General features: G+C 37.5%; 1 protein-coding gene and 1 long non-coding RNA gene across 17 annotated transcripts in view; one reads left to right on the top strand and one right to left on the bottom strand.

The window, feature by feature from the left end:
* The window catches only part of CACNA1D (calcium voltage-gated channel subunit alpha1 D), a 172,003-nt gene that overhangs the window by 96,084 nt on the left and 48,213 nt on the right, over window positions 1–27,706 (top strand). For 10 of the 16 annotated variants that reach the window (XM_048315155.1, XM_048315151.1, XM_048315159.1 and 7 more), the window contains exons 10-29: window positions 4,247–4,334; window positions 4,993–5,019; window positions 6,558–6,718; window positions 7,290–7,515; window positions 7,660–7,867; window positions 9,477–9,597; window positions 10,588–10,702; window positions 11,388–11,457; window positions 12,066–12,135; window positions 12,896–13,040; window positions 14,640–14,769; window positions 17,503–17,562; window positions 21,754–21,860; window positions 22,965–23,052; window positions 23,530–23,637; window positions 23,804–23,856; window positions 24,108–24,254; window positions 24,937–25,138; window positions 26,297–26,455; window positions 27,134–27,244. In XM_048315155.1, the coding sequence (XP_048171112.1) occupies window positions 4,247–4,334; window positions 4,993–5,019; window positions 6,558–6,718; window positions 7,290–7,515; window positions 7,660–7,867; window positions 9,477–9,597; window positions 10,588–10,702; window positions 11,388–11,457; window positions 12,066–12,135; window positions 12,896–13,040; window positions 14,640–14,769; window positions 17,503–17,562; window positions 21,754–21,860; window positions 22,965–23,052; window positions 23,530–23,637; window positions 23,804–23,856; window positions 24,108–24,254; window positions 24,937–25,138; window positions 26,297–26,455; window positions 27,134–27,244 (2,396 nt within the window). Of the gene's footprint in view, window positions 1–4,246; window positions 4,335–4,992; window positions 5,020–6,557; window positions 6,719–7,289; window positions 7,516–7,659; window positions 7,868–9,476; window positions 9,598–10,587; window positions 10,703–11,387; window positions 11,458–12,065; window positions 12,136–12,895; window positions 13,041–14,639; window positions 14,770–17,502; window positions 17,563–17,642; window positions 17,703–21,753; window positions 21,861–22,964; window positions 23,053–23,529; window positions 23,638–23,803; window positions 23,857–24,107; window positions 24,255–24,936; window positions 25,139–26,296; window positions 26,456–27,133; window positions 27,245–27,706 lie in introns of all 16 variants that reach the window. The other 6 variants (XM_048315152.1, XM_048315146.1, XM_048315157.1 and 3 more) reach the window with 2 other exon arrangements.
* LOC125331332 overlaps window positions 7,382–27,706 on the bottom strand; it is a 34,570-nt gene continuing 14,245 nt past the window's right edge. Inside the window, exons 2-3 of the long non-coding RNA XR_007206005.1 lie at window positions 18,974–19,054; window positions 7,382–7,937 (exon numbers count right to left, since the gene is read on the bottom strand). This is a non-coding gene — a long non-coding RNA (uncharacterized LOC125331332). The remainder of the gene's footprint in view (window positions 7,938–18,973; window positions 19,055–27,706) is intronic.

Here is a 27,706-nt window from a genome sequence, read left to right as displayed (position 1 = left end):
TTTTGCTGTCCTTCCACTGCTATGCAGCCAACCTTATGTTGCTTTAACGTGGACTGTCTATAAAAAGAGAAAGCCCATAAGAATGATCTACAACAACATTAAACCTGCACTATGGAAAAAGATATCTTGCTACACTATCACACAGAACATCTTCCAAGCAGACTCTCCTTAAAGTGAATTTACCCCGAGGAGCTTCACAGTTAGAAGAGATAGTGCCACTTCTTTCTGAAGTGTTTTCTGGGCATATAGCAGACTTAGGAAAATTTGAGATGAATTTGCAATGATAATGTTGCCACTTTGGGGGTTTGTGGTTTTTTTCACTCTGTTTTCCTTTTTGACTATCTCAAAGATTTGGTATAAAGGATTCAGAAAATTCATGTACTAATTTGAGAAAGAATTAGGAAAATTTTGGAGTTTGAGGAATTTGTTGGCTGTTACTAGAAAACAGAAGATGACATTTTTTGAATGACTGATCTAAAATTTTGCCAATTTAAAATAATGCCAAGATTCTCTGCAGTAGCCAATAATGATGAGCTGTGCAGATCACCCCACTTCTGCAGCACTTTTCCTTCAGCACATGTAGCCAGAAGGCTGCCCAACATGCACCAGTGTGACAATGATGTCAGCCTATGGATCAAAAATGCACAGTTGAAGTTGAAACAGGTTAAAATTTTGATCATATACATTCTAGAGGAAAACATTCTAACAATAATACTTGACACCACAATTCAGTAATTCAGGTAGTAATTTAGCCTGCTTCTGGATTCTACAGTGACACTGAATTGTTGTATTTCAGGATTATGGAATTTATTTCTTCTAACTCCAACTGGCGAGGACACATCACTGCTGACAGACAGTGGCTTGCTCTTCACTGTGCATTAGTTATGTTACATCCTGGAGTGGAGTTTGAAATCTCTGCTCCAAAGTCTGAAAACTCCATAGAGTACCTAGTGAATAGAATGGATTGTTTTTCTCATGTTATATTCTTATCCACAGAAGCAAAATGTGGTAGTTGATGTATTTGACCTGTTTTCTATACACTCAGGAAAGTATTAAGCTGCATGCTGTATGGGTTGCTTATATTGTCTAATGCAAGCATTCTTTTGTTTGAAACCTGTTACCTTAATTGAAGAGATTATTAGATCTAGAAATCTAGATAATCTTTCCAGAAGAATGCCAGTGAAATAAGGGCAAAAGGTGAATAAAGAAAAGAGAAAAAGATTCTCTGCAGTAGCCAATAATGATGAGCTGTGCAGATCACTCCACTTCTGCAGCACTTTTCCTTCAGCATGTGTAACCAGAAGGCTGCCCAACATGCACCAGTGTGACAATGACATCAGCCTATGAATATTCCTTTGAATACTGGGGTGCCAGTTTATAGATCTCAGTGCTGACCGTGCTGAGATAAATCTCTCAAAAGTTCATTGTGTGCTGTGTTTGCCTCATGGACACCACGTGCCCTTATGGAGCTGTGGCTGTGGAATTGAGTCTCTTTGAGACCTGCCAGGTTGCTTGCATTAGCAGAGTGGATGTGGACATGCAGTGCTGCTGTTTTCTTCTGGCTAAAGACCTGATGACTTGCTGGCATTGCTGGAGCTGGTCTTCCACACGGTGCCTTTCTCAGTGCTTCTGTCAAGTTTTAATTTTGACATATAAGTTGCAGGATAATGACAGCTGAGTTTCTAACGTGAATTGGTTCTTTTTTTCCTTTTCTGTTTGTAATACAGCACCTGCAAGTCACTAATAGAGATGGAGCAACAGCCCTGTGGTGTCTGAAACACAGTAACATTCTGATGTATTCAGTAATTAGCAGAACTGACATTCGCTTCAATAGGGACAAAGATATTTTTCTTTGTTCTTTTTCTTCACACAATCCTGTTCAAAAGGGGCTGGTATTTCTTACTGTGGGCTAACACATCAAGTCTGGGTAGACTTGAGTTAAAATTACAGTACTTTACATTTACATGCATTTGCATTGCCTACATTAAATGTAGTTTTTTTGACACTGAGTGATACTTTATGAAGAATTGCATTCTAGGCACTGGTTTTATTTCAGGGGAAGGAAGGGTTGATAAATTTGAAATAAAAGTGTGAGACACGCTCCACATATGCAATAATTGTGGAAGTAGGCCTAGCTGTGTTTTCCTGGAAGCTCTTAATAGCATGTGAAACAAGACTTCTGCACTCATATTTTGCAGTTGTTCATTGCAAGTGCTGAAATGTTCATCCTTAGGTGACTGTACTGCTGTGTTTTCTAACACCATTCAAGTCACCTGGCACAAGGCAACCAGTTCAGTTCTTTACCACACAGGGAAACACATTGCATTTATTGCAAAAGACCATGACATTTTAAAATCAAAATTCTTACTTCTGAAGCCCTGAGACTATGTTTGAAATAATTTTGTGGGTTTTTTTTTCTTTAACCCTTTGAAATTTTAATAGTCGAATTTGAACATCAAAGTTTTTTTCTTCACTTTTCAATGAAATTCCTTTTGAAGTCTGACTGTAAGCTGTGAAGTTCTTACAGGACGAGCAAAAATCATTATTTTAAAACTGATCTATGAAGGGAAGCATGATATTAGAATTAAGGCACTTGCAGGTGCTAACCAGAGATGTTTAATATATAAAGCAATTACAGTAATATTTTAAAAGGATCATCAGAACAGAAGAACCTTGTGAAAGAAGGTTTTGCTGTGCTTACTGCCTGAAGTGCTTTGTTTATTCAAACACCTGCATGGACATTTTGGATCTTTGTTATGCCACTTTGTTTAACATTTCATGTAACAGTGACTTGCTTATGGGGACAGATTCTCAGCTGTTGCAAACGGTAGCTGAGCACCTGGCCTGCAAAAACCTGTCAATCTCCAACTTGGATGGGATTGATGGGCACAGAAACCAAACCAGCACTTCCCACTTCCCTGTATCTTCATGTCGGTGTTGAGGCAATACAGAGGCTGTGCAGAGAGACTGTTTCTAGCACTTCTCACTTTGTACCTGATTTGTAGACAAATCAGAAAATTCAGGGCCCGATTCTTAAATCTCATTTATATCATCCTTTAGGCTACCAAAATAGTGAGATTTTCCTATTGGAAGTTGGCAGTGTGGCCCTTCTGCCCTCAGTACTCTCAGTGCACAGACATGGACTTAAACCCTTCCCAACAAACCAAACCAAACCAACCAAACAAGCAAACCATCAAAACAGTGGAAGGTACACACCAGAATACCTTTAGAATGCTCTGTTTTTCTTTTGTTCTTGCTGTTTTACAGTAATTTCAGTGCATCTTCCACCTCTTATGTTTCCTACTATATGGTATTTCTATTGTATAGACCAGCAACATTAATTTACTCTTTTCTTGTTCCTGAGGTTTTCCTTTCATGCTTGCTTTGCAGACATGGAAGCAGTGCTCTCCCCTAGGAATTACTGCGAACTTTGGCTGTTCATCATTTCCTAACACTTTTTGACATAAGGTGTCCTCCCTCTGTATTTCAGTTGATTTGAAGATAAATGGTGATGACCCAGCTGAAAATGAGTTTTGTCTAAAAACCATTAGCTACAATTGCTAACTACTCAGTGATCATTCACTATATTTATAGTAATTCACTGTGTAGCAAATGTAATTGTCCCCCTTTTATTAGTAGTAATTTTCATCATGCTTTGAAGTACCATTCTCCCATTCCCAGTGTTCCTGCCTGCTGCTCACACAGTATTTGCAGGCACATTTACTTTCTGGCATCCTGCCTTGATAATTCATAATGTCAGTAAAAGCAAAGAGTGGTCAGTGTGACCAGGATGTGATAGTTCCTACTTTCAGGAGAAGTTTGATGATATTTCTTGGAATCAGTGAGCTTGTTAACAGCACTTCAATTGAAAAGCACCTCCAAAGTGTTAGCAGAATATGTCTCAAAATGAAAAGTCACAGAATCTATCTCAGCTTAATTTTTTTACTGGGGTAGCATATTCTTTGTACAAACCTCCTCTACTTTGTATTCTGTAGTAAACTGTAAGCAATTACCTAGAATCATTGAAAACAAACAAACAAACAAAAGCCACCATTCACTCCGGAATTCTGTTTGCTTCCTTTTGGTGGGAGAGGAGGACTGGTGAAGTGTCTGACTTCATCTATGACTCCTCAGATCTTCCAAGCTCTCAGCAGACCTGGAGGCATTCTTGCTGTAGGCCAGGAGATGCCGTGCTGGGCAATGCCTTGCTTGGTGCTGAGTCTAAGGCAGTTGTGTTTCCCCACAGCGAGCATGCCCACCAGCGAGACCGAGTCCATGAACACGGAGAACGTCAGCGGGGAAGGGGAGAGCCCGGCGTGCTGTGGGAGTTTGTGGTGAGTGCACGGATGGTTGTCAAGTACCCATCTCAGCATTTCAAAGGGTCGTTCTTTCCCCACTCTTTATTTAGCCAAAAGAGCTTTGAAATAGTCAAGCGTTGTATGGCACTTGCAGGAGTTTGATATTAGACCAATTATTAGAGTATTAAGGCTCTAATTCTCAGATTAAAAAGATATTAAACAATTCAACTCAACTTGCTTTTCCTAAAAGCTTTTATAAAATATAATTATAAGAAAATAATGGAAATTTCTAATGACATGTAAAAACAAATATTTTCTGTTAGATTGTGTGTGACCTGGAGAATATGTATGTTTTAGACAATAACTGAACGTATGGGAGTATTTCTATAACCCGAGGTGTTCACTATTTATTTGCTCAGATTTTCGTGACTTCCAGGCAGCTTCTGCATGTTTATTCAAGGTTTATTTACTGAGTTTTAAAGGAGATTTCCTTTCTTTCACTAAGAAAATTTGTAAGGCTTTAGAAATGGTATTTCAGGGAATAAATAACAGACGAAAGAATTTCGGCATTCATTATGCATTTTGATAGAAGTTTGTTTTGTGTATATGTAATGCCAATGGTAAATTCTAAAGAAAATGAATTTGTTAATTACTTTTTCCCCATTCTTAAAAATGTATTTTCCTTTTCTTCTAGTCAAACCATCTCAAAATCCAAGTTCAGGTCAGTATTTTCCCCTTAGAGTCACATTCTAAGGTAAATGCAAAATCTCGGTCCAGTTCTCACTCTTCTGGGCTGATCCTCGCTCCAGCTTCTGGAATGTTACTCTGCAATGTCAGTACTGTGTGTTTGAGCACAAAGTAAGTCAGCCCATAACTTATCAAGGATATTGTTTTGACTTTAATGTCAAAATGCCTTTGGATCAAAATAGAAAATGCTTTTCTTTGCCAGCTCGCCTACCTGCTGCACTACAAGTCAAAATACAAGTTAATCTTTGGGAGCATGCCTTTACTTGTAGCAATCTAATGGAGAAACTTTCTGCTATTCTCCTTTTAAATTTTTGTTTTATTTCTGTGGTCTGTTTACATATGCCTATGTTATTCATGCACATTCATATGTGTACCAGTTAGCTGTACTTTATTGTCACTGGTTCTACACATCTTTTTGGGGAAAATGAAAAAATGGCCCCATTGGCTTCAGAAAGCTTGCAGTTATACAGTTTGAGCCTGCTTGTGAATCTTATAAGTAGAGATAACCCAACATTATTATTCTTGTCTCATGGAATTCAATGATAGGATGTTCTGTAAGTGTAAAAAAAATGTCAGTTTAACCTACCCAGGGAGTGAGCCATCCTGCTGATGGCCGTGGGCACAGCCCTTGTAGCAGGGGATTGGCAAGATAAGAATGTTCTTGAATACCACATTGATTTAGGTCAGGATAGGATATTTTTCCTTTATATGGCTGGAATACTGCAAAGGTTTGAAACATCTTTGTACTGATACCTAAAACCAGTATTAATTTCCATTATTGCAAGGACAAATTTAAGGTGCATAAAGAAAACTCAGTTAATGCTTGAACACAGTTCCCAGAAGTGAAGCAGAGAAATCTAGTTTTATGAGTCCAAAGATATATCCTCACTTGTGAATCCAACCCATAACTAGGCAGAGCCTCGACTTGTCACTCTTATTTATTTCACAGACATTTGCCCACTGACACAATTTCAGGGTACATCAGTAGAAATCTCTAGGAGTTACTGAGGAAGATTTCTGATGGTATAGGGTAGGTTTCTAAAAGATGACCTCAGCATTCCTATTCTGTTTAATCCTGCCAGAATTCTCTTTGTGGTTTAACTCAAAGCTTACATTTTCACACTGAATTTAATTTGAATTCTGAGTTGATTCATTGACTTTTCTTTATTGCTATTAAGTGTACGGGGCCTTGGAAAGATAGATATATTTTGCTACTCAATGAAATGTTAAATGCAGCTTAATCTAATTATGTCACAGGCAATTTGAGTCTCCAAATGTTGTGGTTTACATTTAGAAATCTATAAGGAAATATGAAAAAAAGGAATAACACGTTAGCAGTCCCTAATCTGCAACTGGTAATGATTTACACAGCTATTAAGTATTATACACATATTTATGAAAATACACCTGCTCACACATACACACTTGCACTGTTTTCTACACAGAAGAAACTCTCCTTAAGTTCATGTGTTTTCCATATAATAATAAACTTATTTTTATTTGAACTTTCAGTCGACGCTGGCGTCGCTGGAACCGATTTAACAGAAGAAAATGTAGGGCTGCAGTAAAATCTGTCACATTTTATTGGCTTGTTATTGTCTTGGTCTTTTTGAACACATTAACTATCTCATCAGAGCATTACAATCAACCTGACTGGCTGACCCAGATCCAAGGTACAGTCAAAAATTATTTGTCCTGGTCTTGACTATGGATAGTTGTGCTCTATCAGTGGCTACTTTTGTACTTTGCCATTTTGTTGTTTGCTGTCTGAAGGATATTCAGCCCAGCCAAAGGGAGATACAAGAAACAACTGAATGTGGTCTTTGATTTCCACAGCTGTAACACAGCTTAGTAACACAGACCTGACAATGCTAAATTGTAAATACCTGTACTTTTATCATGAAACCGTGCTTGAAAGATGAGGAGGAAGTGGGAACTGGCACAGCAGAACTTGCTGTGGGCTGGTTGCTTAAGTTACAGTGTGGACTCAAGCTGTGAGCTGAGGAACCGTGAACTGCACAACAGATTGGAAAGATGAATAGTTTATAGCTGGCAGGAAGCTTTACCTCCTTGCATAACTTTTGCCACTTAAGCATCAACTACAGTCCAACATAAAAAAAGCAGTACTTCCTTTTTAAGCAAAAAGCTGCAAACTCATATAGAAAGTATAGTGCTAATATGTTAAAATAAAAATGGAATCTATGAGGCAATTCAGAATCTTTTTTCTTTAATATTTTGTTCCAGATATCGCAAATAAAGTTCTTCTGGCTTTATTCACCTGTGAAATGTTAGTAAAGATGTACAGCTTGGGCCTACAGGCTTATTTTGTTTCTCTCTTTAACCGCTTTGATTGCTTCGTTGTTTGTGGTGGCATTGTTGAAACCATTTTGGTGGAGTTGGAAATTATGTCACCCCTTGGAATTTCAGTGTTTCGCTGTGTTCGTCTCCTGCGTATTTTTAAAGTAACCAGGTAAGATTATCTGATACTGCTAATTCTAAGGATAGCTGAAGAGTGATCAGCAATTGTTTTGTAATACTTCATCATGCACTGCTCTTTTACTGTTTTGTTTGGGTTTTTTTTGGTGTGTGTTAATACACGCATTTTAATTTATAGGCACTGGGCATCCCTGAGCAACTTGGTAGCATCCTTGTTAAACTCAATGAAGTCCATTGCTTCACTGTTGCTTCTGCTTTTCCTCTTCATCATAATCTTCTCGTTGCTTGGAATGCAGCTGTTTGGAGGCAAATTTAATTTTGATGAAACTCAAACAAAACGGAGCACCTTCGATAATTTTCCACAAGCCCTTTTAACTGTATTCCAGGTAACTTTCTTTCATCCCGTATGAGACATTTTACCTTTGATCAACAAAACTGTTTAAGTGATCGTGTTGCCTGAAAATAAAATCATGAATACTATTTATTCAGTTTACTTTAAGTAGCATCCTGCTCATTAAATTCAGTACTTTGGTAATTTGCACCATTTGGACCATTTGTTTCATATCTGATTTGATCTATCTATGCAACATAGCTGTCATGTTACTTCACAGAGTTAAATCTCCTTTGTCCATCAAACACATGGCTAGAAAAAGAGGTGGAGTGTTATTTTTATTTTGATTGAATTATTTTCTTTAACTTCATTAGCTGTGTAAAAGTTCAGCTGCTCTCAAGCAAGAAAAAATAATAAGCCTTTAAAGAGTGCATATTTACATATGGGTCATATCACTCTAATATAAAAATAAGCATTGATTTCTTTAGAGACCAGGTTTTATTAAAATCTTCAGGCAAACTTGTCTGCTACTTGTAAAATGGCACAGCCATACTTAGATTTTACTTTTCACTAATTTGTGATGTTTTCTTAGAATTTATTTTTCCCAATTTGGATACTGTAATTAGGCTATTTGGTTTCATCTTTCTCACCATTTTCATATTTGGCTTTGTACATTACCATAATATTTGTTTTCAGACATTGTAGGTGAGAGTTAAAAGTTGCAGAATTCACCTTGGCGTCAACTTCCTGTCTCTTTGGTGGAAGTCTCATCTGGTGGCTTCCCAGAGCAAGCAGAAAATCTTTCCATTTAATTTTAAGATAAGGAGATATTAATGAGAAATTTCCTTATGGGGAAAAGTGTTCACATTTGACCTGATATTGCCCCTATAAAAAGTTAAGGCTCTACTTTCCAATTCAGCTGAGTTAGATTTTATTCAGATTTTAGGCTGTCTCATTTTCAAAGGAAAGGAGCTTCCTTCAGTTTTAGAAGACACTCAGGACCAACCAACCTGTTGGTGCTCACTAACAATGAAAATCAGCTGGATAAGTTCAGCTCTCCAAAAATGAATTTCAGAAAATGGCATGCATTTAATTTTCTTAAACAACCATTTAATTGCTTGGAAGGAGAGTCAGTATTACATGTTTTCTCAGGTTGTAACTGATAATTTTTAAGAAATTAGAAATATAGGAAATGCCCCTATAGCCTGCATTGTAATACTCAGAATTTTTATCATAGTACAGATTTGTGGCCAGTATTAAAACAAAAAAAAAAAAAAGAAAAAAAAAAGAAAAGAAAAAGGAACCTTAAAATATATACTGACTTGATTTTTAAGTGATGGACATAATGTGGCATTACTGAAACCAGGGCTCTTCACTTTGGCATGCTGAGATCAATAAAATTTCAATAAAATGTAATTTTTATTATTTTTGCCTTTGAAGTTCAGTGATATAAATGCATAGCACAAAATGAAATCTATTAGAGTTAAACCCAAGCTTTCAGGAGATGTTTATTTAAATGGGAATTTTAAAACAATGCATGAAAAGAATATGGTATTGCTTTATGTATACAGAAGGTTAGCTATATTGTGTGGTCAGAGAAAATGTGTTTCTCTATTCACTTTTGATGCTGAGTTACTACTAATCTCCTAATATCTACTTCTTAGATCCTAACAGGTGAAGACTGGAATGCTGTCATGTATGATGGCATCATGGCTTACGGTGGTCCATCATCCTCAGGCATGATCGTCTGTATATATTTCATTATCCTCTTCATCTGTGGTAACTGTATCCTTTACACTCGCTGCAAACATCCCTGAGTGGGGCTGTAGTCCAGGGATGGCCATGGGCAAGTGCTCTCTGCATGTGCTGAGTCCTTTAAAGAGACTTTTCCTTGTGCCCCGTTCCCTGAGGAGTGCAAGTCAGTGATCTCCAGGCTGTCTCCAGCCACCACCATGGCAGAAACCAGAGAATATTTTCTTTCTTCCTTCAGTGGGAGCACGGCCTTACTGTGCCTGCTGTTTGTCATTCCTGACAATGCAGGGCTGGAGCCTGGTCTGTGGGGCAGTGATGCCCCGTTATGCCCCTGACGCTCGGTGCAGCCCTGTGAGTTCTGACACGGGCCGAGAGTGCAGCCAGGGATCCTCTGCACAGCAGGGACCAGGGCACAGACTGATGCAGCTGGGATAAAGTCTGCCTGAACCTTCCCCTTCCCTGCCTTCAGTGATCTGGAAATACTTCCTTGGCCCCATGCAGAAACAAACTACTGCCATTCTCAGAAGTTCTTTAAAGGTCAGAAGGTGATGAAAGGGCAAAACTATTGTGTTTTCTATACTCTATGGTATTTGTATCAGTATTTATGATTAACTGGTACAGACTGAAGAACTGAATTTGATGTAGATTGTTGTAGACATGGAAGACAGTGCATTATAAAAATGAATTTTTCAAAATGCCCACACAGTCTCCACGTATAATAGACAGTTTCATATTTGAACTTGCTCAGGCTAGCATGAAGTTGAATTTCATTTATTTAAAAAAATACCTCAAGCATTCTGCTATTTTAAAACCCGTGACCCTAATGGATCTCTGTTCACTTTACAGCCAGTATCAGTCTAGTCCATTAAATGGGTGTTATTTGCACTACACTCCAGCATCACAAACCTCCACGCTGTAGGTTGGGAACATGTGTTTTATATCTCTCACATTGTCAGTGTTTATGCTGATAATAAACCACACGAGTATGGTAAGGCGTAATGTCCTTAAAATGATTTGAAATAGATATCTTGCTAAATGTCTTCTTGGCCATTGCTGTGGATAACTTGGCAGATGCTGAAAGTCTAAATACAGCTCAGAAAGAAGAAGCTGAAGAAAAAGAAAGGAAAAAGAATGCGAGGTAAAATAGAAGGGCATGTTGAATAAGCAGGAGAGGGAATGAGGAGAGTAATGAATTCTTCCATAAGGATTTTTTTTATATGAACGTCTTTACCATCTTCAAAATGTGCTGGACTGAGGAAAAAAATAAGAGGGTTTGTCTAGACACTACAATAGTAGACAAACAGTGTGATTTTAGATAAAAGTTAGGTAGTCATTGTGGTGAATTAAGAATATAATGATAAACCAACTGATATTTAAACATTGCAACTGTAGGATTTATTGTGCAATTAGCACAAGAATTTATCTGTTGTTGCCAGTGCACAGCTCCCTGTGGAATCAGTTCTCTAAGCCTTATATAGACAAGTAGAAAACCTTCTTTTGAAATCAGTGCAAGCCTGTTGAAGTCAATGAAAATTGTTTGTATGAGTCCAAGGGCACAGTTTATCCCTCTAGAAAGGAGTAATTATCATGTGTTGAATGTTTTAGGGATTAGCCTCTGGAATTATATTCAAAATCATAATCTTTTAAATGGATCATTGCATTCAAATGCAGTAGATTTTACTGCTCTGACACCTGCAGCTGTACAAAATATTTTAAATATTTTATTATAAGGCTTTCAAATTTTCATAGAATTGGTATCATTCACTTAAAATTGTCTGTCTTTACATGGCATGCTTTGTAACTGTTATTGTATTGTTTTGTAGAAAAGAGAGTCTGGAAAATAAAAAAAGTGAGAAGTCAGAAGGTGACCAAAAGAAGCCCAAGGATAGTAAGGTGTTTATCCTAAAACTTGTCTCTTTTCTAAGAAGCAATTTTACTAATTTTGCTAGGGAGTACTTTTCAAGACTACTGTGCATTGTAGAATTCCTTTTGAGCCCATCATCCCTACATTGTTTTCCAGGAAAAGGAAACTTAGTCCTGATGCTTTGCATCCTCACAGCATCTCTTAATCCAGAAAAATCCTTTTGGTTCCAGGATATCCTGAGAAGGGAAGCACTTAGAGAACAAAATAGTTAATGTCAGAAAAATGTGATTTTTTTTTTTTTAGGATCCCTGTAGGTATTTTGCTTGATAAATGCAATGAGATTAGATAAATGATCAACTCTTAGTAGAATGTTCCAACATTCTTGGTAGCTTTTATCAAAGTGTGTTGGTTATATTCTCATTGTGATTTACACAGCCAGAAAAATGTGGATACTATTGAAAAATCATCGTTGAAAAATAAGTAATAAACTGTCAGCTCTCCTCTGTTCTCAGAGTTACTCTGCTTCAGAAAACTCACTTCTCTGACTTCAGAGGCTTATTTGGTTTGCTTTCTATTGGACTTTGTACTATGTGTTAAAATTTATTTTTCTTCCTGTGCATCCCTTTCACTGCTATAGGTGACAATTGGCGAATATGGAGAAGGAGAGGATGAGGATAAAGATCCCTATCCACCCTGTGATGTACCAGGTATGTGAATACTAGCTAGAAGACGAGCACATTTGTTTGCTAAAATATCCTAAACTTGCTCCTGCTGAACATTGAATCCATTCCTTTGAAGTCAATGAAGTCGTGCTCTGTTATCAGTGGATAAATGGGCCTGGAAGCTGCTAAGTATTATCTTTTCCTGCAGCTTCCTAGACAGTATAAGCAGCATTTGAGAGTTAATACTGTGAGCCTCAGCACTGTTGTGGTAACACTATCTGGATGGGAGAGCAAATTCTAAACTTCTCTAAAATGTTTGGCAAAAAAGGACATTCCAGGGCTGATGATGTTTGGTCAATTTTTTCTTGGCCCAGTGAATATACTTATCTAAAAATCAGTTCTGCTGGATTATCTGGATACATGTCACAGAAATCTGCCTTAAATTTTGAGCACACAGTGCTCACCCAGAGCTCAGCACTCAGCACAGGCATGGACGGACTGTCGGGGCTGAGCTGAACTGGGGCTCCAGAGCTCCTCAGGGAGCTTGGGGTGCAGGTGCAGCTGCTCAGGACCAGCAAAGCCTGTTAATGCTCTCAGGGCACTTATGCACACACCCTGTATGTGGGTCACAAACAGTGACAACTGTTTGGATGTTCACATAATGGTTTATAGATTCTTAGAGTCATTCTATGAATATATATTTCCTATAAGCCAATGTGAAATCTACAAGCTATGCTTTTGTATCGTTATGAAAAAAACCTCAATATCTTTTAGTTTATAGTAAAAAGAATGTTTAATTTTAAAGTAGGTGAAGATGAAGAAGATGAGGAGGATGAACCAGAGGTACCAGCAGGCCCACGTCCCCGTAGAATATCAGAACTCAACATGAAGGAGAAGATAACACCGATCCCTGAAGGGAGTGCCTTCTTCATTTTCAGCAGCACCAATCCGTAAATATAAATTTGAAAAATACTGGTTTAGGCATCAAGCAGTGAAGTAACAGACCTCCTTCCAGGGAGATCAGGAGTAGGAATCTAGTATCTTCAACAGAAAAGGGATTGGCTTTCCTCCTAAAATGTTCTGATTCACTTGGTAAATGAGAATAATTTGAAAAAGATATTATTTTTCTTCCCACTGTTGAAGATAACAGTGTTTTGTACATATAGTCTGAGTTCTCACATGCCTGGAAAATACCCTTTAAGGTGTATTATCTGTGTACTATATTAGTCACTGGATGTAAAAGATCTGAGAATCTTCTGCATGAGATAGGTTACTAGGGTTACTAGAAATTCTTTGTGGAGGAGAAACCAGAAAAAGAGAAAAGTAGGAGAAAGGTTGTATATATTCTGCTCAGGGTAACAGCATTTCCCAGATTCAAATAAACATCAAAGATAAAGACAAATTATTTCAAAAAATCAAGAACAGTAATAGTTGGATTTTGGGGAGCAATTGGAATCTTTCAACACTTAGCCTAACTCCAGAGCATTTGGAGTTCTACTCTGGTGAAGACACCAAGCTTGAGTAGTCAGTAAAAGTCCTTACTTAAGATTTATTTGGCATGGGAGAATGCTGCCTTTCAGTGGTAGAGGCCACCACAAGTTTAAAAGATGATCAAGATAAAATGTTTTGGGTGTGTATCTCATTCATTGCACGGATTATCTGAAGCTCTTCAGAGTTTGCAAACTGGAAAGAGAGCTCCTTGAACTAGTAATTTTCATATGCTGAATGCAAAATCATTAGGTTTGTTGAACACTTCAAATTGCTTTCAGCTTCAACTAAAACTATGTATTCTTGGTCTAAAATGGCCTATTTGCATAAATAAGATATGCCACACTCCAATCATGTACTTAATTTCAGGAGAAAAAATTTTAGCCAAGAACCTTCCGGGTCTTCAGCAGAATTTAGACAACTTCAGTGTTAGTCAGTTATGAACCGGATCCTGCCTTTTTGTCAGTTTAATCCCAGATCTGCTCTGTATTTGTGATTACCTTGGGCTCAGTGACTCTAAGCATATGCACAGTTACACTTCATGTCATGTGGCTGAAGCCTGACGGCTCTGGAGCCTTCAACACCCACTTGTCGTGTAATTCTGTAAGGAAATCTTCATGGAGATTCTGATTTGAGTCCTAAGTAGCACAATGAGATCTGCAGCCTAAGTTGCATCTCACAAGATAAGTAATTTTGGCAACTTTAGTAAGGATGAAATCAAACAGGGGATCTGGAATGACTTATTGTCTAGCCTTGGTCCCTCTGACGTTGTCTGTACGTGCACAGTGGTACAAACCCTGGAACTTGTGGTGTTCATAACCCACTGGAAACCAACCCCTCCCAGATTACTTTAAGTGCATCTTCACTATGGGTGATTTGGATTTCGAATTTATTTACATTCTTAGGAATCAGACCGATGGCTTCAGCATTTTCATTGCTTCTGACTGCTGATTGTTGCTCTGTTCCATCAGTGTTGGCAGAGTAACAGAAAACATGTTGTATATTAACCATCTGCTGAATTCCGTGTGCAAAGATGGTGTATTTTTGTATCTCCTCTTTAGAATTCGAGTGGGATGCCACAGACTTATCAATCACCACATCTTCACCAATCTCATCCTTGTCTTCATCATGCTGAGCAGTGTTTCCTTAGCAGCAGAAGATCCAATTCGCAGCCACTCTTTTCGAAATAATGTAAGCCTTTCATTTTTGTGTCTGAAGATAAATACACCCTCACAGGATACAATCCTTTGGGCCTAGTGCCTGGTTTTTAATTTTCATGTTAAGAAACATTCCTTTTCCTTTTTCAAGCTATACATTTATATTCCTTTTGCTCTAAGAAGCATAAATCTTTAAAGACAATTAATTTTATTGATGGAACATCATCAGTATTAGAATTGTTTATTATTTACATGATGCTTTTTCTGTGACTATAAATATATCAGGATAAAATATTCTCAAGCTGAATATAAGTAATATCTATAATTTTCATGTTTTTTCCTACTTTGCAGCTCGAGTACCTGATGTGCAATTCCTGAATCACTCTTACTGCCTCACAGTGTTTGATGCTGATTTAAAAATGCCAGTTAAAATTATCACTGTTTATCATGCTTGGAATAGACTCTGATCTGTCCTCTCTGCATTGACTGTATTATATGGTTTTGGGGCACTTGGAATATCCCTCTGTTAGTGAGTGTTGGGATTCATAAGGGTGTTGCCTCTTCTCTCAGAGAGTCTCATGTGGCCAGTCTGAGGGGTTTGAGTTATCCCTACGTTGGACCCGAAGATATTTGGATTCCTGATTGGCCACATCAGAAACTAAACAAGTCTCACTTTTTTCTAAACTCACATGTAAGAGGAAGATCAGAACATGCCCAGCTCTTGCCTTGATTCAGAGAAAAATGCCATTTCAGCCTAAAAAACCCATTAATTTAAATAATGGCTCTATTAATAAAATTGTAGTTTATGTGGGGACTAAACATCTGTGTTCTCCCAGAACAAATTCCTGAATCCCCCATTTTAAATTCTTAGTCCAGTGGATTACCTGTTACTCAAATGCACAATTATTAGACAGAGAAACAAAAAGAAATCCCCTCTTGCGACCACGGATTTTGTTAGTCTTGTTACACTTGTATCAGTTGTGTAGCAAGACTCATGTTATTGTGAGTTGTGTTTGCTTTAGATTAGGTAGGAAATAGCTGAGATGGTGCAACTTGGTAGTAGTCCATGGGGACTTTGGGGATGCTTTGACAGAACTTTCAGGCCTCTCCTGTTCTAGCTACAAAATGATCTGTAGAGATTGTCATGGACTTAGAGAAACTCTGTTACATCTTGCAGGAAAGGTGGGCCTGAGAAGGCTGTAGAGGTTGTACCTCTCTAGTTCTTGCTGGTGCTGGTGCAAGCTCTGAAAGTCTTGTTTTGGCTGTTGGCACTCTCTGAACATTTTTCCAGAAACTTTAGTAAAAACCAGAAAGCAAAAACTTTCTCCAGAGGTAAAAAGAGGCCAAAGCACAAAGACACTCTTCATGCACTATTCAGCAGAGCAGTGTGCTTCCCATAGCTGTAAAGCTGGACCAATGTAATCCTATAAATAAATCACACTAATGGGTAGGAAAAAGAGAGCTGGTGGAGAATACTGAAATTGTTATTATAGAAACAGCTTCAAGGGCTGATAATTGTATTTGTAACTAGAGGAGCATTAGGAAAATGTAAGTGGAGAGTGGTGGTAACTGAAAAGATTATTTCTGTTTGGGACACAGACAAAATGCGTGAGGGATTTCAGGAGGGCATTGCCCTCTTGCTGTAAGTATTCTCATGTGCCCCAGGCCTGCATCGTTTTCCTTTTACTGCCTTGAGTGTTCATGTTCCTTCCTTCAGATGGGCAACAGAATGAAAGTTTACAAACTGGAATGCCTTTAAATATTTTATTCTAGGTCTAGAGTGAATTGGTGGCTGATCAATCTTTGTTGAATGGCTTTAATATTTGCCTGTTTTTTCAGCCACACCAAGGGACAGAAGGATGTGATGATCAGTGGAATATGGGGGAAAAATGATTTCCTTTTATTTGATCTAGCATGACTAATTTCTTTGTGTGTTGTCTCTTTATTTTATTTCTCCTTCCCACTTGGTTAGTTGCTGAACCTCAGGCAAGATGTTTCTGTGCACAGCTGTTGGCTAGGTGGATTGCTGCATCCTTGAGGCTAACCTCTTACCCTCTTGCAGTTCACTGAATTAGGTGTTAGTGATGTGGCCAAAACTCTGGGTGGTACTGAGATACCTGTTCGTGTGCCTGTCGAGAGCAATCAATCCCACAGCCACAATCCTCTTAGAAATTTTGTATCACTGTGCAACTCTTGTGGGTTCTTTTAAATTTCCTACAAATAAATACCTGCTGTATCTTCCCACTTCAAGGAAAAAGCGTTGTGGTGTTGATTTTAAGTGATTAGTTATTAATTAATTTGTTTTGTGACACTCTAGACAAGCCTATACAGGAACAGTACAATGTAGCAGAATGTGGAATGATCTGCAGTCTAGAAGCATCCACTGATATTTTATTTTGTGATGCAATACTTTGGTAAAAACCTCAGACATTAGTAAAAAGTATTTATTCTTTGTTTAAGATTCTGGGTCTCTGATAAAGACTGACGAAAGTACCTGTGAAAGCTGGTAGAGGGAATTGAAAGAAATTGTTGCCTATTGGGTCCTGTCAATTGTTGAGGGGTGAAATCTAATACCTGAGCACAGTGGCATCCTTTAAATTTTTAAGCAAATAAAAATGGTTGCACAATAGCTGGAATTTTAAACTACTTTGTGTAAATTCTCCATCTATCTACTAAGATTAATTCAGGTGTTGTTGTGTATGTGGTCTAAGTTGTAAAAATTATTAAGAGATGGATTTCTTACTGTGGCACGTATTATACCTTGCAGATACTTGGTTACTTTGACTATGCTTTCACAGCCATCTTTACTGTTGAAATCCTGTTAAAGGTAATGCATTGTTAATTGATCCTTGTTAGCTCAAAAGCAGCTTTAGCAATAATGTTTGTAACTTTTTGTTTACCTTCCAGATCCTAGGGTATGCAGATTATGTCTTCACTAGTATGTTTACATTTGAGATCATTTTGAAGGTAACAGGTTTTTAAAGGAAGCTTGTTTAAAAGGATTTTCCTTGTGTGTCACCTGCCAAGAAAAGGCACTTGAAGTGTTCTTCGCCTTTTCTCAGCGATCAAAGCTAAACTTTTTTAAACTAGAGGATTTTTTTATTTGACAGTTCCTCATAGTTTTGATTGGTTATTTTTTTGCCATTGGGTGCATGAAGAAGCTGGTTTTTTATCATTACATCAGTTTAATAATTCATTTTTTACCCTTTTTAAACTTACAGTTGTCAGAAAAGGGAAAAATAAATCACTGCGCATGAGCTTTTCCTTCTCCTTGCTCTGGCATTTCCAAAAGAGATAATCAGTCTTATAAGGAGGGAGCATGTAATTTCTCATTTATTTTGCTGAACTATATCCACAGAGCTAAAATAGTAGATAACTATTTTCTTGCAATAGGACTTGCAAGATATCTTGCATTTATCTATCTATACACTAAGATACTTTGCATTTATCTTGGGCATACATTTAAATTCACAGACAGGCATAATTATGCTTGCTTAAATGTATTACCCATGCATGAGCCAAGAATTGGCATTTTGATGTATAGTTTGTGTACTGATTATTAAGAATATCTATTGGGGTTACTCAGATTTTCAATGTACAAGACTTACTCTGGTAAAGAAGCCAAATAACTGAAAATTGCATTCACATGAAACAAAATGCTGAACAAGGAAATTAAAATTTTCATTGGACATTGGCAAAATATTTTTTCAGAGATTTATACATGATTCATAAGTGTTTCATGCTGTGCTTATTCTCACCACAAGTTTTTGGTTGAGTAATCCTGATTTATACAGTTAAAAATTGCTGGCACACTAAGAATCTGTACATAAACTATGCATTTCCAGTTGAGGATTAAGCTTAACAAAATCTCTTCTCCCAGCTTTTGCTCATATTGCTGTGCATACTCTTCACAATGCAATTTGATTAATACTAATTGGTGCAATATTTGGGCTGTTTACAAGATAAGCTGTACTGTAAGTAATAGACTATTTTTATGCTTGAATTTTCTCCCAGGCTTAATGTTTATCCCCTTATTTCACATTTTCAGCAGTGAGAAGCTTGCTATGGAATTGATTATTCTTATTTGTAGCATGCTAAAATAAATATCCAGGGGTTTTGTTGCTAGAGAAAGGCCAGACTAAAGGAGAGAACAAAGCATTGAAAAGAGCTGTAGCATTAGATCAGCCTAGTTCCCAACTCTGAATTTGAGAAGCCATAAACATATGTTACCATTATACCTGTGGCAGAAGAGAGTCAGTAGACTTCCACATGCTCTGAGCAGCAGGTTCTCCAGTTCCTGCAGTTCCATTTGTGTTTTTCTAGGAGACAGAGGAATTATGAAAAGTGGCATAAAGAGGCATAACTGGGTGTGTTAAGAAAAGCAGCATTCCTGAAAACTGAGAAAGGTTTTGGCGCTGAGCAATTTAAGAAGGGAAGCAGGAAACTCTAGAGCTTGGGCTGCTGAAATCTGGCATTTTAAAATATTACAAGGAAACAAGAAGCCACATTACAGCCAAAAATTTTGATGCTTCTGACTCTGGTTTCTCCAGGAAGCTCTTTAGAGCATTCACATGTAAAGGAAAATAAGCTGCACCATAGAAATGTAGTAAACAGTCAGGGTGTGACACAGACACAGTGCCTGCTTTACTAACATGTCTCAGACTCTGGCTTTGCTTGCTTATGGCTGGGGCCCTCCATGTCCTCTGCTGTGCTTCCCACAGTATCTGAGTTGTACAGGAAGAGTGTGTTCTGCAAGGAGAAAATTCAAAACTAGACCTGCAGTAACAATAGAATTCCTTAATTTCCAGGCAAAAAATGTATGAAACTGAAATTAGGATAACCAGAGGCAATATTATCACCTGTAGCAAAGGAAATTGTACAAAACCCAAGCATTAAACCAGAATAACTCTCAGCACGTAGGGAGTCTCCTTGTGCTCTGTCTTACTGCTCTCAAACAAGGATTCCCACATCACACAGTGCTGAATGTATGGATGAGGACATGAATAACAGAAGAGCTGCAACATCAGCTTAAAGCATTTAAGAATTCTCTTATGTAATCCCTACATGACATTGAAATCCTGTTTGGATAACTTGGGAAAGGTGAAAACATAAGAGCAAAGGTTAGGGTAGGGATTTGTGCTTTCAACTTCCCCCCACTGTGCTAATCCCACACCATTTAAACTTGCTTGAGAGAGTTCTAGCAAATGCTTCCACTAGGATTTTGTGGTGATTGAAGTATGAGTGAAGATGGGGAAATATGTACCTCACCTGTGCTTTTAGGTCAGTTATTGACCTAATTTTTGTGGGAGTCTTACATGAAACTTCGTGTGCTGCTCATAACATACTACAGTGTAAATGGGTAGATGTAGGTAGATGTTAGTTTGATATTCGGGTTTATTTTAGTGTCCAACTTCCACTGATTCTAATGAGTTTAGATGTACTCTGTCCAGCTGTAAGTGAAACAGCTAGGAATTTAATGGAAATTTTGTAATATAACTATGTTATATCTCTTACGCTGTGGCATAGGTTAAAGCTTTAGCATTTTTACTCTTCTAGCTTTGAGGAATATTTAGTATTTTGATCACCACAAAAGAGGGCTTAACCATGAGAATAAGGAGAGGAGAACTTCCAAAAAAATGCATCTTTCCTTTGCATATGTACATCCTTTACTGGTGGTGATGGTTTGTCATGCAGAAGGCCTGGAAATGTCTGCACACTGGATAGGGATGCAGTGCACTGAGATGCCAATTGCCTGTGGCTCTGTCCTACCCTGGGGAACTGTCTTGAAGGCTGTAGTAATCTGCTGTGAGGGGAAATGAAATAAAATCTCTTCACTACACCTTGAGGAACAGAATAGAAAGTAAAGGGATTATAATGCACAGTCAGTATCAGATATTTTCTAGATGGCGTCGATTTTTCTTACCTGTGGAAAACAAGGAATAGCTCAGTACTCAGGCTCTTTAGGAGGATCTTGAGGCTGAAGAAATTAGAATTCATGTGACTGAGCTGACCACGAGGTATTTTTCAGAGGTATCCTTATTTTTGTTATGAGTTTTTAGTTTCAGTATTTCAGACTTAATTCATAACTATGGAAAGATTTATGCAATATTCTCTTCAGCTGGTGAGTCTGCATCTAAGGGTTTAAGTGGACTCCTCTGTGCATTTTTAGACTGGTACTTACTTACAGTTATGGTAGGGGGTCTAATTAATGGATTTAGGAGTCAAATTCAGCTTTGTGATACCCAAAACCATCTGCCCAGGTGCTGGCTGCAGCCATAATTAATATAGCCTCTATCACTGGCTCCTAATGAAAGTGACGCACACAAGATCCACTTTGTAAGATTTTTTCAACTAAATATAGGGACAGAAACCAAAACATTTAGAGAAAGTCCAAAAGGAAGAGCAATGTTTGGTATTCCCCACAGAACAGCAAGATTTAGTGACCTTTGATTACACATAATACCAAACATGTATCAGTTGTTCCAGGTTATTCCAAGATACCCATTCATGTCTCCCATAAGCCAAAGCTGAATAGCCTTGTGGTGCTGCCTTGGGACAGCCTTGTCCTGCTTCTGTACCAGCTTTGACCCTCAGGTGTTTGCAGTACATTCTCAGCTTCTTCAATTCTTAAGATAGTATGAATTATTAGGAGTCAGAATCTGGACCCTACAGTTTAGTAAACATGGAAATCTTAAGTGTTGTTTTTGTAGCAAATTTTTTGACAAAGGCCAAATTAATTCAGTGTAATCATCTCAGCCTCATCTGTTCTTACACAAAAGAAAACATTTGTTGACATCAGAAACAGTTAGCATATTTGTTGATGTTGTTGAGTCTATTTTTTCTGATTTAAATGAAAGATTTAATGTACATGGAGGGATTGTTTTATATATCAAAGGATTTTAGAAAGTGAGATAGTATTGTATGCATTCACACTCTAGGCAAGTGTCTTGTAAACAGCCTAAATGTGATTTTGAATAAATTGAAATATAGACTAAGTGTGTAACAATTCTATTTTTAGATGACAGCTTTTGGAGCATTCCTTCATAAAGGGTCCTTCTGCAGGAATTATTTTAATTTGCTGGATTTGCTGGTTGTGGGCGTTTCTCTGGTATCTTTTGGGATTCAGTAAGTACTATACTTATAATGTGAATGATTTATTTTTGCTCTGGGGTTTTCTACTGAAATCAGTGTTTCAGCTCCTTTTGTTCCCCCACGGTGTGTGGGTGTGCAGTGTCAGTGCTCAGGGATGGGGCTGGCAAGAGGCAGTGATTTGCATGGAGAGTGTTGTAATTCACTACTAATATGGGCTGGAAACAAATTACTACTTCCCACTATTACCAAGAGAATGAGGAGGAGCACTGTGACACTGTATGGTATAACAGGTATTTCCTGGAGCTTCAGGAGGTTTATATCCCTTCTCTCGAGCTGTTATCACATCTACAATCTAATTTTATGAGCTTGGTCTTTCAGTATTGACCTGTGGGGATATAGAACTAGACAGCGTTCGAGGGGGGAGAAGTTGTACCTTGATCAGGACTGCAAGTGGTAATGGCGAGGTTTGTTTTGCTTTTTTTGGGTCGGACTAAACACAATAAAAGAGTCTAAAGGTGCTTATTGATTCACGGAGTGGTTTTCCCCTATTAAATATCATCTGTGACAGCCTTGGTGACTTAAAAGAACAGGGGAGGGTTTCAGGCAGCTGCTCCCCACTGAACTCTGCTGGTACCAGAATACCTATTGCACAAGCTTTCAGTTACGCAGGGTGTTCTTTGAAATACTGTGCACTATTTCCTCAAAATGCAGTCCTAGCTACTTAAACAGAGGGAATGGAAGTCATTTGAGATCTTTTGATCTTGGGTTAGCTGGAAATTGAAGGATTCATTGATTTACAGGACTTACACAGTGTCTTCAAAAGAGCTTGTCAACACTGAAAAATTCTTTGGGGACTATTTTGCTACATTATAGTATTAGATGAGCTTCTGAACTGTTAATTCCAAATTTGCTCCAGAAATCAAATGATTTTTATGGTGTTCATGAGATCGATACTATTTTCTAATATTAATAAAGAATCAATAAAGAGTAAAAGTATTGTATATATATATATCTTGAGAGTTCTGGTTGGAGGTTTTTTAAAAAAATTTCATGATTAAGGAATTCTCAAGGATATTGTTATTCTGTAATGCAATCTGTTACCTTAACAGTAACGGTATAATTTTTTTTTTCTCCTAGATCAAGTGCTATTTCAGTTGTGAAGATTCTCAGAGTTTTAAGAGTCTTGAGGCCTCTAAGGGCAATAAACAGAGCAAAAGGACTTAAGGTGTTTATTTTTATTTTTTAAGTTATATTTCTGTTGGCTTGATGCTTCAGTCCTGCCTCAGGTTAAAAATTTTTGCTCAAGAAAAATTGTCTACAGAAGTCCACAGAGCAAAGACAGAAATCAGTTCCTGATTCTTAAACATATCTGTTCTTAACCAGCCCAGGCTCTGCCCACAGTTACAGCACTTTGTGTGTGAAGGAACTGCCACTGAGAGCAGATTTGGACTGTGATGAACCAACATGTCAGTGCATTTAAGTTGTTTATCCATAGTGCTTGTGTAGTTTTTAGCCAGTTGACGTTGATGGGTCTATGTCAACAGACTTACAGACAAATTTAGAAAACAAGTCCAATTACAGTATTAGATATAATACTGGCAACACAAAAATCGTAATTTTAAAAAAGAATATAGAAATAGATTTTTGTGGTGTGTAGTCCATGACAAATTGCATTGAAACACATTTTTTTCTTTCGTTCCAGCACGTTGTTCAATGTGTCTTTGTGGCTATTAGAACTATTGGTAATATCATGATTGTTACAACTCTGCTGCAATTCATGTTTGCTTGTATTGGGGTGCAGCTGTTCAAGGTAAGACACTCTCAGAACTTACAGTGCATCAAGAAAAGCAAAGCTGAATTGAATTCTTGGTGGTTTGCTGCTGGAACTGGGCTGGTCCCATCCTGAGCCAATTGTAGTATAAAAGCATGTATTTTGCATATTCTGCATTTTATCATTGCTTTTTGTTTTTATGTAGGGAAAATTCTACAAGTGCACTGATGAGGCAAAACAGAACCCCGAGGAATGCCGGTGAGGAGACCTTTGGTCTAAGAATGTGACACATTTTGTTCTGAATAACTTAAACTGTGTACGGGCAGGCACATGTCAGGCCATTTAGGGTTGTGCAAATCAGAATTGTTATCTTAAATCCACCAGAAAACACAGGTTAGCAAGGAAATAAAACAGACATGAGGGGGAATAAAAGAAAGAGCTTTGAATAGTGCATTGAGTAACTCTGAGGTTAGCTCAGTATTTCACTAATGACAGTCTCTTTCCCACAGAGGAATATACATCGTTTATAAGGATGGAGATGTCGATAGTCCCATGGTCAAAGAGAGGGTCTGGCAAAACAGTGATTTCAACTTTGATAATGTTCTGTCTGCTATGATGGCCCTTTTTACAGTCTCCACCTTTGAAGGCTGGCCAGCGTGAGTGGGTTCTCCATGTTTTCACAGCGTTGTTACGAGAGTTGCTTTTTCCAGAACAATTCACTATCATTTACCAGATATTTTTGGGCAGTAAAGCAGTTTTAAGTGGTGGTGTAAAGAGGGAGGAAGTAAAAAACACATTATCCTGAATCTGTGCACTTATCCCATGTTTCAGGAAAAGTAAGAGAAGGTGAGCTTTTAATATTGTTTGATTCCCAGTCTTGCTACTTTTACTATAAGGACCTAGTCCTCAGCTCTAATGGAAGCTCTAATTTTAGATGCTTATCCATTAACGGTCCTTAAATAATGTTAAAGTTTTAGGCCTTCAAGTAAACCTTTTACTAAAAAATCAGGCAGTAGTACACTCATAGAGAAACCTAGGAAGAGCTAACTGCCACTCACTAATTCCCTAAATGAGAAAATTTTATTTGGATAAATAAATAAATGAAAATGACAACCATTGGGTCATTATCTTAATTCTTTCAGAAAAAAAGAATATAGCAATGTGTGCTGTGGTTGTTCTGGTTTCTATATTCTTGAAAGCACTATCAATAAGTAAAGGAGGATAAAAGTGAACATCAGACCATTTCTGAAACCTGTCCTCTGAGTCTGCATACTTTAATATTTTCTCATTTTAATGGTAATAAAGATAAAATTTTGTTGGTTTTTTTTTTTTTTTCAGGCTGCTATACAAAGCCATAGATTCAAATGGCGAGAATGTAGGACCTGTATACAACTATAGAGTGGAGATCTCCATTTTTTTCATCATCTATATCATCATTATTGCTTTCTTTATGATGAACATATTTGTTGGTTTTGTGATTGTTACATTCCAAGAACAGGGAGAACAAGAGTACAAGAACTGTGAACTGGACAAAAATCAGGTTAAAAGAATAATGAATTCTTAAGTTTTAGAAGTAGCCTTTTTTGTTTATGCATGAAGAACTTCCTTTCTGCTTTGGGGCAGAAGAGGGCACCAGACACATAGCTTAGTATTTATTTATTTGAGTTTTTTGCTGTCTGGGTATTTATTTAACTGGGTATTGAGGTTGTTGTACATTCCTCTTTCTGTGAGCTCAATCCATCAGTCTTTCTGTTGTGAAAGGTGGTCCACTAAGCTTGTTGGCTTCTTAGCATCTTGCTTTTTGGTGTCACATTAATAAGAATACAGCACTTGCCAGGTTATCCTGAGGCAGAGATAGGTTTTACACTAAGAACTGGAAAACAGTTTTTGTGTTCTGAATAGACTGAAAGCGTTCAAAGTTCAGGTGTTCAAAATGTTCCACTTCTCACCCCCATTTATTTAGAAATTAATGGGGGATATTCAGATTAAAATTACAAAAATCTGTCGCTATTTACTGTTTAATCCTTTGGCTGAGAAACTCATAACTCACAATTTTCCAGGTATTCTTAGCTGACTGCAACACACTTCATTTAAAGAAAGCCAAGCATGAGACCGTAGCCAGGATTCTTTCTGCACCATGTATCCTGTCAGTCAGGGCCTGTAAGAATTCCTCCAGAGACAAGTGGGAGGCCCAGCCCTGAAGATTTGGGGTGCTAATAGATTATGAGATGAATCCATGATGTTCCTACATATGTGATTTTGCTGGGCAATTTAAGTGAGCTATTAGAAGTAAGACCACCTCAGTATTTATTTTGCTGACTCTATGGTTTTATGCTAAGCAAGCCCATTGGTAGTTGAAAAGGGAGTAAAGACATGGTTTATAGATGACTATATGTACTATACCTGTATGTTCTATAATATATTCGTGTAAAAAGGCAAAACCCTCCAGAATTTCCATGAGCATTATTTGATTTTTGCATGTGACTGAGCAGTGTATATGGTTAGACATGGTTAGATACAGTTGTAAATAATCAAGTGAGGATTGGTGAGCTGCTTGTGCACTTTATTAACACTTAATAATAAAAAGGCCCTACATCAAGTAGCTGGACTGTCTGGTTTTGAGAGTTATATTTAATAATTTGCACTTTGGTTAACTGCTGAGTTACAGTCTAACAATTTTTGCTGTATTTGCTTTCAGCGTCAGTGTGTAGAGTATGCCTTGAAGGCACGTCCTCTCCGTAGATATATTCCAAAAAATCCTTACCAGTACAAGTTCTGGTATGTGGTGAATTCTACTGGATTTGAGTACATCATGTTTGTCCTCATCATGCTGAACACCCTTTGCTTGGCTATGCAGGTAGGAAAACCAGAAACTCTCTTGAAGCTGTTGGCATAAATTGCAGGGAAGGATATGATGCCTTTAATTTCTGGCAACCTGTATTTTTCATGGAGTGGAATTTTAAAGAAAGCACTTCTGATCACAGTACTTTTCTGTGACAATTGCTAATTGACTCTTTCTTTCCCTAGTATTTCAGATTTTGATAAGAAAAAGAATGGTTTGGATTCAGTTTATAAAACCATTCTGCTTTTTTCATTAAACTTGCATGCACTGTGTCCTCTGAAAAATACACCTCCTACACACTGTGTTATTTTGTGACTACCATACTTCAGGCTTTCTAAGCAGGTGTGACACAAGCCTGGGTAATTTTAAAACCTTGCATATAAAACTTGGGAAAATGTTGTCTAATACTCCTCTTTTGAGGGAACCATTTTCCTCTCACAACCATCTCTCTGGAGATTCCCTTAGGATGTCGAGGAATGACAATTCTGTTCTGCTCAGTGCCTAAACAGAATAGACTTAAACAGTTCCATGCTTGACCAGGGATATTCAGCTAATCTTCCACATATATAGATGTGCTTCATAAATTTTACTAGAAAATGTTTTCCTATGCTGTGTTTTTGTCTTAAGCTGCCTTGCTTTCACTTAATATTTTAAAGCCTTTACTTTTGTAAGTATTTTATTTTTCATTCACAGCACTATGGACAGTCTAAACTATTTAATGATGCGATGGACATTATGAATATGGTTTTCACAGGAGTGTTCACTGTTGAAATGGTTTTGAAACTGATTGCATTCAAACCCAAGGTAAGTTGAAGATATGCTTTAATTAGGTCATCACCACAGGAATTAAGTATAATGAGTTTCACACTTGCTGTATATTATTCAATGAACAAAAAGAACCAACATTTCCCACCTTTATCTATCAGAGAAACTATAATAAAGTGTAACTCCAGGAAATGAAATGCAGGTATAAAAAAAAAAAAAATCTTACAAAGTGGTTGATGAGATCTAGAGTACTTTGAGGTAATGAAAATGTCCCTTTCTAAATCAGATAAATCATTTCCTGTTACAAGCTTTACCATGTCTCCTGTTCTGGGTACTATGTTCATTACTTCACACTAATTTAATCTCCAGTAAAGACCTGTATCCTGTATCATTTCCTATTCTAAAATGCAAAATAATTTCTTTACTTTATAAAATATAGCCAAGTATTACAAACATACATATAAATAATTTACATATTCAATAGCCTTTTTAGTTTTTTGT

The sequence above is a fragment of the Corvus hawaiiensis genome, chromosome 11, assembly GCF_020740725.1.
Source record: "Corvus hawaiiensis isolate bCorHaw1 chromosome 11, bCorHaw1.pri.cur, whole genome shotgun sequence".
Lineage (NCBI taxonomy): Eukaryota > Metazoa > Chordata > Aves > Passeriformes > Corvidae > Corvus > Corvus hawaiiensis.
The sequence above is the reverse complement of the archived record's forward strand: the minus strand, read 5'-3'. Positions and strand labels throughout refer to the sequence as shown.